General features: G+C 34.1%; 1 protein-coding gene across 3 annotated transcripts in view; it reads right to left on the reverse strand.

Annotated features, from left to right (window-relative positions):
- The window catches only part of LAMA2 (laminin subunit alpha 2), a 592,018-nt gene that overhangs the window by 190,023 nt on the left and 386,114 nt on the right, over positions 1-15,881 (reverse strand). For all 3 annotated transcript variants that reach the window (XR_014803693.1, XM_084956512.1, XM_084956505.1), the window contains exons 21-22: positions 13,172-13,352; positions 9,597-9,733 (exon numbers count right to left, since the gene is read on the reverse strand). Coding sequence is in view for 2 of the 3 variants with exons in the window: in XM_084956512.1 (XP_084812638.1) it covers positions 9,597-9,733; positions 13,172-13,352 (318 nt within the window). In the remaining variant the exon portion in view is untranslated. The remainder of the gene's footprint in view (positions 1-9,596; positions 9,734-13,171; positions 13,353-15,881) is intronic.

Consider the following 15,881-nt stretch of genomic DNA (forward strand, 5'->3'; position numbering starts at 1 on the left):
CTTGAAAAAGACACATGCACCCACATGTTCACTGAAGCACTATTCACAATAGCCAAGACATGGAAACAACCCAAATGTCCACTGGCAGATGATTGGATTAGGAAGATGTGGTATATATGCACAATGGAATACTACTCAGCCATAAAAAATAATGAAATAATGCCATTTGCAGCAACATGGATGGAACTAGAGACTGTAATCCTGAGTGAAGTAAGTCAGAAAGGGAAAGACAAATACCATATGACATCACTTATATCTGGAATCTAATATATGGCACAAAGGAATCTTTCCACAGAAAAGAAAATCATGGACTTGGAGAACAGACTTTGTTTGCCAAGGGGGAAGAGGAGGGAGTGGGAGGGACTGGGAGCTTGGGGTAAACAGATGCAGAATGCTGCCTTCAGGATGGATTAGCAGTGGGATCCTGCTGCTAGCACTGGGAACTCTGTCTAGCCAATTATGATGAACATGTAATGTGAGAAAAAAGAATGTGTACATGTAAGTGTAACTGGGTCACCATGCTGTACAGTAGAAAAAAATATATATAAATAAAAGATAAAAAAGAAGAAAAATAAATAATTAGATCGTGAAAAAAAACAAAACAAAAAAACAAAAAACAAAAACATTTGTGGCTTAGGGACTCCAGGGAGTAACATCCCCACAGGCCTTGTTTACTATAGGGAATGTACCTATTCCCAGTTGGACATTAATCCCTAATCCCCTGTGACTCAGTTTATGGGAAGAAAAGGACAAAGAAACTTTGAGACTTTCAGGACATTTCCACCCTTAAGACACTATTGGACAAGGACTGATATGGGTAATTGAACAAGGCCGATGGGAGATAAAAACCACCTTTTTCTGCCTGGACCCCATATTGGTAACCTCCCCGCCATTAAGAGATAAGAACCCCTCTAGGACAATAAAGAAAAGGGGCTCTTCTCCCTCCTCCCAGCAGTCCTGAGAGCTATCTGCTTTCCTTTAATAAAGACTTTGCTTGCTTTCTGCCTGTGTGTTCGTGGAGCTCATTCTTCGACTGCCATTAAAGAGAACCTGGATTCTGGTATCATCTTTCCAGCATCACTACCAGGGAGTCAAATAGGCCATACTTGATCATCAGGTTCTAATATTTCTCAATTCAATGTGATGAGTTAGAATGGCTCTAAATAACATAAAAATACCCTTATTTATTGCTCTTAAATTTAATGGACAGAGTTCAGCCCTAATCTTATTTGACCTCTGTGCTGCACTAGGCACTACCTTTTAAAGAGTCTCTAAGGTTTCATAGCAGTTACATGGATTATCTTCTCTCTTCTAATTTATTAAACTACAAACTAACACAAATAAAAATAAAGAAAAACTGTTTTCAGACACTGAATAATAGGAAGCAAAGGACTGTGATTTTAACAGAAGGAAAACAAATGAGTCAGAACATAAAGCCAAGTATCTAGGCTGTAACCCAGACAGGGGGAACCCAAATAAAGCCCAATAGTATAGGTGAGTTGGGAAACAGAGTAGACTTTGGAGAAGCTGAGGCAGTTAGAATTTGTGGAAGGCAAGTATATAATATGTATCAAAAAAGGAGAAAGTTATACAGAGAGGAAAACTCCAAAGATATGCAGAAGGGTTCCCTTGAGACTTTGGCTGAACACAGATCTGTGCGTACATGAAATACATGAAATGAAATTCTACATGGTTGGGGAAAACAAAACAAACAAAACAAAAATATTGGAAAGTCATAGGCTGAAAAAATTCCTAGGGCTAATATAAAGACTGCAATAATATATATTTCCAACAGATAGTAATATACTTGGTATTGTTCTCAGTGTACTTACCTCCTTAGAAGTTGGGCTAAATGATTCCTAGGTTGTCTTTTTTTCTTATTTTAGTGAAGAATTCTATTAATTGGGCCAGGAGTTGAACACAGGCCTATATTTATCCTAACTCTCAAAAATGCTTTGCAAAGTACAATCGTGTATGCAGGGGAAAGGCTTAGCCTACTCAAGACAACAGTTTTCAAGCAAGTTGACAACCACTTTGCTGGGGTTCCTTTAATGAGCTAATTACAAAGAGCTCTTAGGTGTTCTCTGCAGCCAGTCCTGGAGGAGCTCTGTTTAAGAAACACTGAATGAGTCATTAGCACCTGAAATACTATAAACACTATAGACTGTTAGAACTTATAATGAAATCAATGTATCTGCCACTTTAGACTGATCTGTAGCCTGCAGGACTTTTTCAGTTGCAGACAACAGAAAACCAACTCAAATTGGCTTAAACATAAAGGAATGCCTGTTAGCTTTAGGCAGGACTGAATCCCTGTGCTTAAACATGTCAGAAGGAATCTGACTTTGTCCACTGCACAAAGCCACCTCTAATCTCACCCAGAGACAAAGACCCACCCACCAGAGGGATAGGAATCAGCGCCACCTACCAGTGGGAGGCACCAGTCCCTCGCATCAGGAAGCCTACAGCAAGCCCCTATACCAACTTCAGCCACAAGAGGGGCAGACATCAGAGGTAAGAGAGGCTACAGATTTATTGTTGGCAAAAAGGACACCACACCAAAAACCTATAAAAATGAAAAGGCAGGGAACTACAACTCAGATAAGGGAACAAGTAAACCCCCTAGAAAAACAGCTAAGTAATCAGGAGATTATCAGCTTCCAGGAAAAAGACCTTATACTGATGACGCTGAAGATGAGGCAAGACATTGGAAATAAACTGGAGGAAAAGATGGGTAACTTACAGGAAACACTGAGCAAAGAAATACAAGATTTAAAACGTAAGCAAGCAGAGATGCAAAATACAATAACTGAAATAAAAAATTCATTAGAAGCAACCAATGGCAGAATACAGGAGGCAGAAGAACAAATAAGCAAGGTGGAGGACAGACTAGTGGAAATCACTGATGTGGAAGAGAAAAGAGAAAAATAATTGAAAAGAAACGAAGAGTCCCAGAGAACTCTGGGACAACATTAAATGCACCAACATCTGTATTATAGGGGTCCCAGAAGGAGGGGGAGAGAAAGGGACAGAAAAAATATTCGAAGAGATAATCTACAATTGATACACAAACAAATAAGAAAAATTAACTCAAATACAACACTAAAGACAGTCAGCAAAGATTTTCTCCCATTCTGTGGGTTGTCTTTTTGTGTTGTTTAGAGTTTCCTTTGCTGTGCAGAAACTCTGAAGTTTGATTAGGTCCCATTTGTTTATTTTTGTTTTTGTTGTCAATACTCTGAGAGGTGGGTCTAAGAAGATGTTGCTGCCATTTATGTCGGAGAGTGTTTGGCCTATGTTTTCCTCTAAGAATTTTATAGTGTCTGGTCTTATATCTAGGTCTTTAATCCATTTGGAGTTTATTTTTGTGTATGGTGTTAGGGAGTGTTCTGATTTCATTCTTTTCCATGTGGCTGTCCAGATTTCCCAGCACCACTTATTGAACAAGCTGTCTTTTCTCCATTGTATATTCTTGCCTCCTTTGTCATAGATGAGTTGGCTGTAGGTGCGTGGGTTTAATTCTGGGCTTTCTGTCCTGTTCTCTTTGCAAGTGAATCAACTGACAAGGGATTAATCTCCAAAATTTATAAACAACTTCTGCAGCTCCATACCAAAAAAACAAATGACCCCATCAAAAAATGGGCAGAAGATCTAAACAGACAGTTCTCCAAAGAAGACATACAGATGGCAAAAAAACACATGAAAAGATGTTCAACATCACTCATTATTAGAGAGATGCAAATCAAAACCACTCTGAGGTACCACCTTACACCGGCCAGAATGGCTATCGTCAAAAAGTCTACAAACAATAAGGGCTGGAAAGGGTGTGGAGAAAAAGGAACCCTAGAACACTGTTGGTGGGAATGTAAATTGGTGCAACCACTGTGGAAAACAGTATGGAGATTCCTCAGAAAACTATACATGGAACTACCATTTGATCCAGCAATCCCACTCCTGGGCATCTATCCAGAGAAAACCACGACTCGCAAAGACACATGTACTCCGATGTTCACTGCAGCACTATTTTCAATAGCCAAGACATGAAAACAACCTAAATGTCCATCGACAGAGGAGTGCATCCAGAAGATGTGGTACATATACACAATGGAATATTTCTTAGCCATTAAAAAGAGCAAAATACCAGCATTTTTTGCAACATGGATGGACCTAGAAACTATCATGCTAAGTGAAGTCAGCCATACAATGAGACACCAACATCAAATGCTTTCACTGACATGTGGAATCTAAAAAAGGACAGACTGACCTTCTTTGCAGAACAGATGCTGACTCACAGACACTGAAAAACTTATGGTCTCTGGAGGAGACAGTTTGGGGGGCGGGGAGATGTGCTTGGGCTGTGGGATGGAAATCCTGTGCAATCAGATTGTTATGATCATTATACAACTACAGATGTGATAAATTCATTTGAGTAATTAAAAAAAAAAGATAGTCAGCAAATCATAAGAGGAGAGAACAGAGAAGAGAAGAAAAAAGAGCAACAAAAACAAATCCAAAACAGTTAATAAAATGGCAATAAGAACATACATATCAATAATGACCTTAAATGCTAATGGACTAAATGCCCCAACCAAAAGACATAGACTGGCTGAATGGATACAAAAACAAGACCCATATATATGCTGTCTTCAAGAGACCCACTTCACTTCTAAGGACACATGCAAACTGAAAGTGAGAGGATGGAAGAAAATATTTCATGCAAATAGGAATCATTTAGGTGAGCCTTACTTGAAAAGGGAGCAAACACAAAGGAAGAAAAATGATTCCTAGATTAAAGGCTGCTCTGGACCTTCCTTAATAAAACTTAAAAATCAACCCTAACAAATGATCCAATTGATCAGTGAGTAACTAATTTGATTACTAGGATAAAATTCAATACTCTTTAAAGGAATACAAAAAAATCTAATATGCAACAATGAAAAATGTGCAACATCTGGCAACCAAATAAAAAAATCACCAGGCATGCAAAAAAGCAGGAAAATATAATTCATAAACAGGAAAAAAAATCAACCAGTAGGCATGATCTTGAAATAAAACAAATAATGGAATTAGCAGAAAACTACCTTACCAAGGCCAATATTTATAAACATTATAAATATTCCCAACGATGAATGAAAATTATGAATATAAGGAGAAGAGAAATATATTAAAAAATCCGAAAGGAAACTTAATATAGAATATTTAAAATGAGAAGCAAACACTAGCAACTGGAACAGTGAATTTGAACACATAACAATAAAAACTATCAAAAATGAAGAATAAAGAAAAATGAAAAATGAAAGAATAAACAGAGTTTCAGTGAATATCAAGTAGTCCAACACATACATAATAAGTTCCATAAGGAGACAATGGGGTTGAAAAAAAATTGAAGATATAATGGTTGGAAAATTTTCAGCTTTAATGAAATCTGCAATCCCACAGACCCAATAGTCCAACTAACTCCATGAGAAATGAATATAAGAAAACGACAGAAAGACAGCATCATTAAATTGCTGAAAAACAGGATCTAGGATTATATATCCAGAAATTAAAGCTTTGAAAAATAGAGACTTTTTCATAACAATAAAAATTGAAAGAACTGTCAGTAGGCCTGAAATACTAGAAATAATAATAATAATTAGCAACATTGTTAAATTATTAAGGATTAGTTAATGAAAGAAAGGGAATTTTATGAAATAGAAATTCAGTTGTACACAAAGGAGTAAAGAGCACTAGAATAGATACTAATACAGAAATACAGCAAAGAAGTATTCCTCCTTTTGAAAAAATAATTGACTATTAAATAAGAATCATAAGATTATACTGTAGGATATATAATATGTGGTGGGATATATAATATATGGAAGTAAAACATATGACAAAAACAATATAAAAATAAGAAAAAGAATTAGAGATTTACCCCATAACATTCTTATGCTAAATTTAAAGTGATATATTATTATTTTAAGGTACATTATGAAAAGTTAAAGATGTACATCCCTAGACAAAGACAAAAATATAAAACAAATGTGTATATCTAATATCAAGGTGAATATAAAATGTAATTATAAAAATTGCTCAATCTAAAGTAAGGCAAAAAAGGAAGAAAAAAATGAAGGTTTTTAAGGGCAAATAGGGCAAATAAAAAGCAAGTACAAAATGTACACCTAATCTGATCAGATTGATAATTAGATCAAATGGAAATTATTTAAATATTCCAAGGGAGTAGTGTCCTGGTTCAGCAGAAACGAATCTGACTAGCATCTATGAGGGTGCAGGTTTGATCCCTGGCCTTGCTCTGTGGGTTAAGGATCCGGCATTGCTGTGAGCTGTGGTGTAGGTTGCAGACTTGGCTTGGATCTGGCATTGCTGTGGCTGTGGTGTATGTCAGCAACTATAGCTCCCATTTGACCCCTAGCCTGGGAACCTCCATAGGCTGTGGGTGGGGCTCTAAAAAGACAAAAAAAAAAAAATCCAGTTAAAAGCCTGAAACACTAAGATTAGGGTAAACAACAGATTTAAATAAATACTAAATCTAAAAGAAACATATTAAACTCCTTTTAAAAACAGAATAAATTACAGTGTTGAGAAATGTATACTACAACAACACCAACCAGAAGAAAGACAGAAGAGCTATAAGACTGCCATAAAAAAAGTCCACTTCAGAAGAACAATATTACCCTGAATAAATAGGGACATTTCATAATGATAAAGGCATTGACTTTTCAAAAAGACAGAATAATTCTAAATGCGTATACATTTACTACCACTCATTGCTCCAAAATACATGAATCAAAACCTGAGAGAAGTGAAAGAAGAAATAGGTCACAGGTATATCTAAATATCCTCGGTTATGGAGAGAACATGAAAACTTAAAAATTATTAAGGATAATTGACTTTCATAGAAGATTTTATCCAATACCAGAATATACATTGTTTTCAAGGACACATGTTAATTAATCCAAATGGATATATTCAAAAGGACTAAAATCATATAAATTATATTCTCAGACCAATACAGTGGTAAAATTAGACAACAATAACAGAAAGATATCTTGAAAACTCCCAAATACCTGGAAATTAAACATTTTTCTAAATAATCAATAATCTAAAAAATAAAATAAATAAGAATATTTTAAACAATGAAAATTGAGACACAACTTATCAAAATTTGTGGGATGCAACTAAAATAGTGCCTGGAAAGAAATTTATAACATGTGGAGCTTATGTTAGTAAAAAAGAACGCCCTCAAGTCAGTGATCTAAGTTTTCACTATAGAAAACATAGAACACAAGAGAAAATTAACTTCAAAACAAGCAAAAGGAAGGGATGTTAAAATAAACCTTTTAAAAATATTCCTCTAGGAGTTCCTGTTGTGGTGTGGTCTGAGGATCCAGCTGTGGTGTAGGTCGCAGCTGTAGCTGGGATTTGATCCCTGGCCCAGGAACTTCCATATGCTGCAGGTGAGGCCACCAAAAAAAAAAAAAAAAAAAAAAAAAATCCTCCAGTTTGTTTAATACAAATTCTAATTTATTGTTTTAGGTTGCTCAGATTATTCCCATATTATTTTTTTAATGTCTATAGGTCCTAGAGTTATGTCCCCTTCTTTATTCATGATTTTATTTGTTTCTTTTTTCTTTTATCAATATTCTTAAGAGTATTATCAACTTTATTAATCTTTCCAAAGAATCAGTTTTGGGCTTTACTGACTTTTTTTCTGGAGTATTTTTTTTTCTATTTCAATGATTATGCAAATTCTTCCAGAAATTATTTGGTGGGAATACTTCCCAATCTATTTCCTGAATCTAGTACTATCCCAAAACCAAAACTTGAAAACGACACTACAAAAATATAAACCAATATTCCTTATGAACATAGACCCAAAAATCATTAACAAAATGCTAGCAAACATAATCTAAAATAATTTTTAAAGAATAATCCTCCATATCAATCAGGTTTTATCTGAGGATTACAAAGTTGAATCAACATTTGAAAATCCATCAGTATGATTCACCACATTAACTGCTTAAGAAAAGTCATATGATCATCTCAAAAGATGCAGAGATTTATTTGACAAAATTGAGCACACATTCCTGATAAAAGTTCTTAGCAAGCTAGGAACATGACAGATATCCTTAAACTGATGAATGGACATTGGACATTAAAGAAATGCAAATATATGAATTCAGTACTCAATTGAATACTTAAAATTAAAAAGACTTAGAATCTTGAATACTGGCAAGGATGTGGAGTGTTCTTGTGAAGATAAATGAAAATGTGTCTATGTGTGTGCTTTTATTTATACACTAATGAATGGTCAAAGCAAATTTATTCAGAATAGGTCCAAACTGGAAATACCTAAAATGCCCATCAAATGGTAGATATATAAACAAGTCATAACATATCATACAATGGAAAATTATTAAACAGTTAAAAAGAACTACTGATATATGCAGCAGTATGGATAAATTACAAAAGCATTGTACTAAATAGAGGAAGTCAGATAAAAAATAAGCCCCCCAAACAAACAAAAAATCCTTCACATAATAAATGGAGTATGACTGTATTTACATGAATTTGTAGAAATGGCAAAACTATAGTAGTGGAATGAAAAAGCGTAGTCTCCTAGTGCTGTCTGGAGGGTGGGAAGGGAAGATTGAAATGGAGCACAAGGAATGGTTATACATCTGTAATCACTGATCAAAACTCATCACTTTAAATAAGTTGTGTTTTATTTAATTACAGTCTCACAAAAAGCTGACAAAAACCCTGAACTGATCACCTTTCCTTTTTGAACATGCATGTCCTCCTGTAATCCTTCTAGCAGTAAATGATACCATCACCTACTCTGTTGCAAAGAAAAACCTGGCAGTCATCCCTAAGACTTCTCTTTCTTTTCCCTTAAATACATGAGTTCAACAAGCCATATCCATGTAGGAGTTCTATACTCTGCCTGACCCCGAAACACTTGTGGATGACTTACTGGGGCCAAGAACATGTCATTCCTCACCAATATTTCTGCAACAGCCTAATAAGTAACTTTCTACCCTGATGCTGTATGGATTTCTCTAAATACCAGCCTGGTCATGTCACTTCCTATGGCCCACTCGGGGGGAAAAAAATGGGGATTTTTCTGAGCTAAAAGTGGTTTACATGACTCCTCAGAATCCTCTCAACTAGTTCCTGAAAACTGAAACTGAGTTATCATCTGGGGAAAATTATTATGGATTTTTGGCAAATTACTTTATTTCATTATTTCCCTTGTACTTTGCAGATATAAACGTCATTGTGTATAGGTATGAAGTTAAAGATGCTTCTGGTGTTATTTTAGAATTTTTTTGGTTCTTTTTGCTCCTTTTTTGGTATCATGGATGAAGCTGCATAAATGTGTATTTAGTTCATCATCTTTCCCACAAAGATGAAATAAAATAAAATGAAGTAAAATGCAAGATACTGATCAATAACTGCAATCACTCCATAGTGATAGTTCTATATTGCTTTGTAATATAATATTGGCTTTTGAAACGCTTGACTACAGAGCTCCATCAAAACATAAATCCTTAAAAGACATTTCAGATGAAATAAAGCAATTCACTCACCTTACAACCAGTGATAATGCTGTGGCCCCAGGTATTAGGGGCACATTTAGAACACTTCTCTCCAATGGTATTGGGAGGACAAATGCATTGACCAGTCTTTGGGTCACAATTGTTACCCAGATGAGAACAGTCACAAGCTTCACAGGTAAAGGATAAAAAAGAAAAAAAAAGTAAAAATTTAATATAAAGTGATTTTTTTTTGTGATTTGTGTTTTATTTTCCATACTGTGGTTAAAAATCCTTAAAAATGGAAACTCACCTCATTCACACTTTTTTGTTTGTTTGTTTTTGCTTTTTGCTTTTTTAGGGCCACACCCACAGCATATGGAGGTTCCCAGGCTAGGGGTCAAATCAGAGCTACAGCTGCCAGCCTATGCCACAGCCACAGCAAGGCGGGATCCGAATTCCACCTGTGACCTACACCACAGCTCACAGTAAGCTGGATCCCTGACCCACAGAGTCTCATGGATACTAGTCCATGGATACTAGTCGGATTCATTTCCACTGCCCCACAAGGGGAACTCCCCACACTTTTTATATCACAGTACAGTGAGCTGAAGAGAGGTTGTTCAATAAATAGATATTGAATTGCATTTAATAATTTTAAAAAGTAAAATATTTTTAGCTTTGCAATTATGGATAAAAGAACTGCTGAATCAGATTCCCTGTTAACTGTATTATCTTATATCTAGATACTATCAAGGTATAATTTTGTTTCTATATTTATTTTTTCCAAGCATATAGATTAATATTTCCTTCCTGTTGATGACTCATATTTGCAATAAAAACCAATAAGCTTAATAAGCTTCCTAAATTCAGTATATCATATATTTAGTTATAAATGACATTCGTAAAGATATTTTAGTTTTGAAAATATTTTAAATAGTTGATTATAGAACTATATACATATACATATGTATGTATTTTTGATTTACTGTCTGCCATATTTCTTTTTAATGGATTTTTCATTTTCTTAGATATATGATATGATATATAAAGATTGCAAACATCCCTGTACTTTCTTAAAGAATGCAAAAATAAGATTGGAAGAAAAAAAAAAAGATTTGAGAAGATCTTTAAACCGCTCAAAACAAGGAATGTATGTCACTTATTAGCTAAAGTTGAGTCAGTTGCTGAGTATATTTTAGCAGAGCATTTCAAATCAAAGAACTGAAAGGAAAAATACCATTAAACAGATTCAAATAGAAGACTAATGTTATAAGAAATCTTTGAAAAATACATTTAGGTTATTTTCTTAGGTTCACATTTTAAGGGAGCACAATTATCATGGTTCACAGCATTCTATCCTAGCTTTGAAAAATATTTAGCACAAAACTTGACATAAACACCAAAGAAATGTTAGTCTTTGTTTTTATTATTATTGTTGTAGCTAATATTAAGCCAAAGGATTTATTTCAAATGTACCATTTATTGGGAAGAAAAATGGTTCATATTATGTTTAAATTTGTGTGCTAAAATATGTCTTGGGACATTTCAAAACATTACTTGCAACTGGAAATTCTCTAAGTAGTTCTTTAATGGAATCATAACCCTGAATAGGAAGATTTGAGTAATTAGCTAGTTTTCCCTGCCAAAAGAGAATGTTTAACACAACTGATAATACCAATAAAGAAAAATGCCAATAATAATAATAATAACAGTAAACACTTATAGAGCACATAAGTGCCAGGAATTACTCTAAATATTTTATAGCCATTAACTCAACTAATTCTTAGAAAAACTTTGTGAGGTAGATACTATAATTTTCTTGAATTAATATGTGAATTTTGCAGAGGGATAGTGAAACCGGGTCATTCAGCTAAGGTCACACAATTAGTTGCTGGTAGAGCCACTAAAACAAACCTAAGCCCTTTGCTCTGTTTGGAGACCATAATGCCAGCCTGCCTATTCATGCTTTTTTTTTCCCAAGTTATGCTTCTCTGGGTTAGAATGCTACCAAGTTTGCATTTCTAAAGTGTTATCTCTATTTCATAATTTTAAATAATGTTTTTGATATTTATAATTTCTGGTAGTGGATGTGTTTGAATGTATAGCACTTTTTATCATTTCATATTAAGTGAAAATGTTAGTGAGAGTTGCATTTAAAGAACAGAGCATATTTTCAAACACAGCTCATTTTAAAGAACAGAGTATATTTTAAAATGCGGCTCTATAAATTTTTTAGTATATGCAGATATTGCTTTGGAGATCATAGATTTTTAGAGGATCTATAATTATAATATTTAGACTAACTTATGGCTTAATTTATGATGAAAATGTATATCAGAAGTGGTTGGGAATATCTGAGAGGTACTGGGTTTTTTGTTTATTTAAAAAATTTTATTTGTTTATTTTTTTGGCCATGCCTGCGACATGCAGAAGTTCCCAGGCCTGGGATGGAACCCTCACCACTGATATAAACAGAGCAATAGCAGTGACAATGCAGGATCCAGATCCTTAATCTGCTGAGCCATGGAGGAACTCCATGAAAGGTATTGTGTTTTAAATAATTTTAGGAGTTTCCTGGCGGCTCTGTGGGTTAAGGATCCGGCATTGTCCCTGCTGTGGTGTGGGTTCAGTCTCTGGCCCCAGAAATTCTTCCTGTCATGGTATGGCCTCCCAAAACCCCACAAGTAAATATTTTTAAGTGTTATTTTTTGCCACTTCGCACATACATTTGGTACAGTAGTAAATAATAATGCCTTAAAATCTTGCCAGGTGCTTTCATCATGGTACTGAGAGTAGAGGAGTATCATCAATGTTGTATTGGTGAGCTTAGCAAAAAGGAGTAATAGTTAACCTAGTAATTGTTGGAATAGGGGTCAGTTCCAAATTCATGGCATACAAATCAAGACAAATGTTCAATCTTGACTTTCATCTGTACTGTGCTAATTCCTACTTTCTTTATTCAGAATCTGTAGGAGGTTTTAGCTGGTCATATAAGAACACTGCTTGAAGGAACCATGGCTAGAAACCCTAGCTTGCATTTTCTCAGAAACTAACAAATACATAGAGCCAAGCTATTTTTTTTCAGAACATTACAGTCTTCAAGGCACCTGGAAGTGGATGAAAACATTATTTTTTTTTTTTGTGTACCAGAAACAGATATTAATTTCCTGATCCTTGTACCAATTCTGCAGCAAGAAAAGGAAAAGTTGGACTGCATTAGCTTGGGAGTAAAGTGTAAGCTAATATAACACTGGCACCATAAAAACTGAACATCTGACTTTCAAGGTGCAGTAGCCTTTGAGTGATTGGATGAATGGAGGTCACAAATTGGAAAGGACACAGCAGAAATGGGATCTGCTGACGGATTTTTATTGAGTACTTGTAAGCACAGTTATTTATAGAGCAGTGTTTCAAACTGCAATGTATTATATTTATTATCTCTCTCTCTATATAGATAAACATACATATGTATATATAGATTAGGATAAATATCTTTTGTATTATATACTTTCTTGTTGTCAAAGTGCATTTCCTTTAACCTCTGGGAACCTGGTAGGACAAACTGTTAGAGACATCTAAACACCAAAATCAGATAATGAAGCACAGGGCTTAGAATCATTAAAGACCTGTGCATCCGCCTTCTTGGAAGTTGAAATAGCCGTGGGCACAGCGATCACATTTCTTTCCTGTTACTCCAGGCTGGCACCAACACTGCCCACTCTCTTCACAGTCGAAGGATTTAGACCCAAAGGAATTGCAGTTGCAGGGGATGCATCCCCTTGCTGATTGGAGGCCAAAGGTTTCAGGCTAGTATAGAAAAGGAAAGAGAAAAATTAAATTTAAATCAATTAATTCACAATGGAACAAATGTACAGTAAGATCAGGTGGGAAAAGAGGGTCCTGCGGATTATCAGAGTTCTTCAGTGATGTTACGACGACTGGGTTGTCACTTAATGTAATGGACCTTTTCCACAATGACCAAGAGAAAAGTTCAATGACTAAAATTTCATCAAATTGGGAGAATTAAGTCCTTATCACTCAGTCTGTTATATTTTCATCAGCCTTCCCCTATACTTCCCAAGATTCTAACAGCAATGTGTAAGTAAGCTAGAATATTTCTATTTAATTTTTTTTGCTTCATCCTAATAATCTGAACTGATTAAGATCTTATTAATTTCTTTCATTTAGTAAAAAAATGCTTTCAGTATTATTGGTCAGCAGCCTAAAGTTAATCTTTTTTTCTATAATAATTGATCTAATTTTGGTCTTATGCACATAGTTCATAAATACTTCTAATCATCACTATACAGCTCACATTATAAACATAACCTTTAGGTTATACCTATACTGACAAAATAATTGGTTTGACTAACATCTAGTTTCCTGGGTTTCATCCTAACAATCAAAATTCATTTGCAATAACATATTTTTATAATGATTTTTATTTTTTCCATTATAGTTGGTTTAGTGTTCTGTCAATTTTCTACTGTACAGCATAGTGACCCAGTCTCACACACACACACACAGACTCACACATTGTTTTTCTCACATTATCCTCCATCATGCACTAAAACACCAGATTAGGTGTTTAAATGAATGAAGAGAAACTTTTATTCTCTGATGAATTATTCATATGCATATCTCTTATCTGTTTCTAGCAAATAACCTTCCATGGTCAAGCATTACTAGCTTTGGTGACTTTCTGGGAATATATTTTATCAGAACTAGAGTGACTACGTTAGAAAATGCTGACGGATTAAAAATCACTCCTACTAGAAAAATGAAAAGCATGTATCCTATTTAAACTATGGCAGGGTTGTCTTTAAAGTAGAAGTTTGTCACATTATTATGATATTTTAATCTTGAAAATTAGTTTCGGTAATTACTTCTTTGTAAAACTAATTCCTATTTTGGAAAATTAGACTTAATAATTACTTCTTGGTAAAAATAAATCTTGGTATTTAATGTGAGCCACCCAAAGAGAGATGAATAAACCTCATCATGTATTTTTGCCATTGTTGTTAACAGTATTAAAAATAAGTCCTAGAAAATAAAATCATACTGAAAATTAGTCTTTTAAAATGACTATAGCTAAGAATAGTTTTATTTTGTAAATGTGAAATGGGTTGTTTTGATCATCATTTTAATTTTTATATTTATTGATGACTTTACTTTTACTTCTAGTTCTAACTTAGATTTCACTATATAATTAAAGGAGAAAGTAGGCATTACTTTCAACAAATGACCTAACACTTGATTTTGAAATTAAATTCAGTTATAAGTAAAATTAAAACATATATTTTTATTCATGAAAACAATACGTTGGAGTTCCCACTGTAGTACAGTGGGTTAGGAATCCCACTGCAGAAGCTTGGGTCACTACAGAAAAGCCAGTTCAATTTCTGGCCTGGTGCAATGGGTTAAAGGATCCTTCATTGAAGCAGCTGTGGAGTGGGTTGCAGCTGTGACTGGGATTCAGTCCCTGGCTCAGGAACTTCCATATGCCAACGGTGTGGCCATTAAAAAAAAAAAAAGGTAATTTAATGAACAATTCTAAATACATGGCCTAGAGAAATAATCAGAAATAGGGGAAAATAGGGAAAATGGTTAACATAAAAGCATGCCCACTCCAAAATTATTTATCAGAGTAAGTAACTGTAGAGGCACTTAATTGTTCAATGTTAGAGAAAAAGCTGCATAAGTTAAATTTTGATACATTCATATTATGAAAATATATGCAATCATTAAAATATTGTTTTGAAGCAGTTTTAATATGAATATGCTTAGCATACAGCATTAAGTAAAATTTCAAAAAGCAGAATACAAAATTTTATAAATGGTATAATTCTAATTACATGCCTGTAAAGACACACATACCACTCATACACATACAAATAGAAACATACATACATAGAAAAAAAGACTAGAAAATTATATATTAAACCACTTTTTTTTTAAAGTAGTACTTTGCATTTGTCCTTTTTTCTTAAATTTCCTTGACTTGGATTGAACTGTAAAGATAGTACTTCACATTCATTTTTATTTCCTAAGTTTGTTTCACTTAGCATATCTATCTATCTATCTATCTATCTATCTATCTATCTATCTATCTATCTATCTATCTATCTCTGTATCTTTCATGGATAAATCAATACAAAGTAAATGATCTTTCAAATCATTAGTATTTAAAAAATTCCAAAGTTGTCATGTAAAGAAATATATAAGAAGTAATGTTTCTAATCTACTTTTCAAATATTTAGCCAATGCAGTTTTAAAACCTAAGTTACACCAAAACAAACACTACAAAATTATACCAATAAAATTTTAATAAATTGT

Source organism: Sus scrofa, chromosome 1 (genome assembly GCF_054392235.1).
Source record: "Sus scrofa isolate SSC_HxYL_T2T_F1_AM1 chromosome 1, Sscrofa_HxYL_maternal_Yorkshire_Landrace_v2.0, whole genome shotgun sequence".
NCBI lineage: Eukaryota > Metazoa > Chordata > Mammalia > Artiodactyla > Suidae > Sus > Sus scrofa.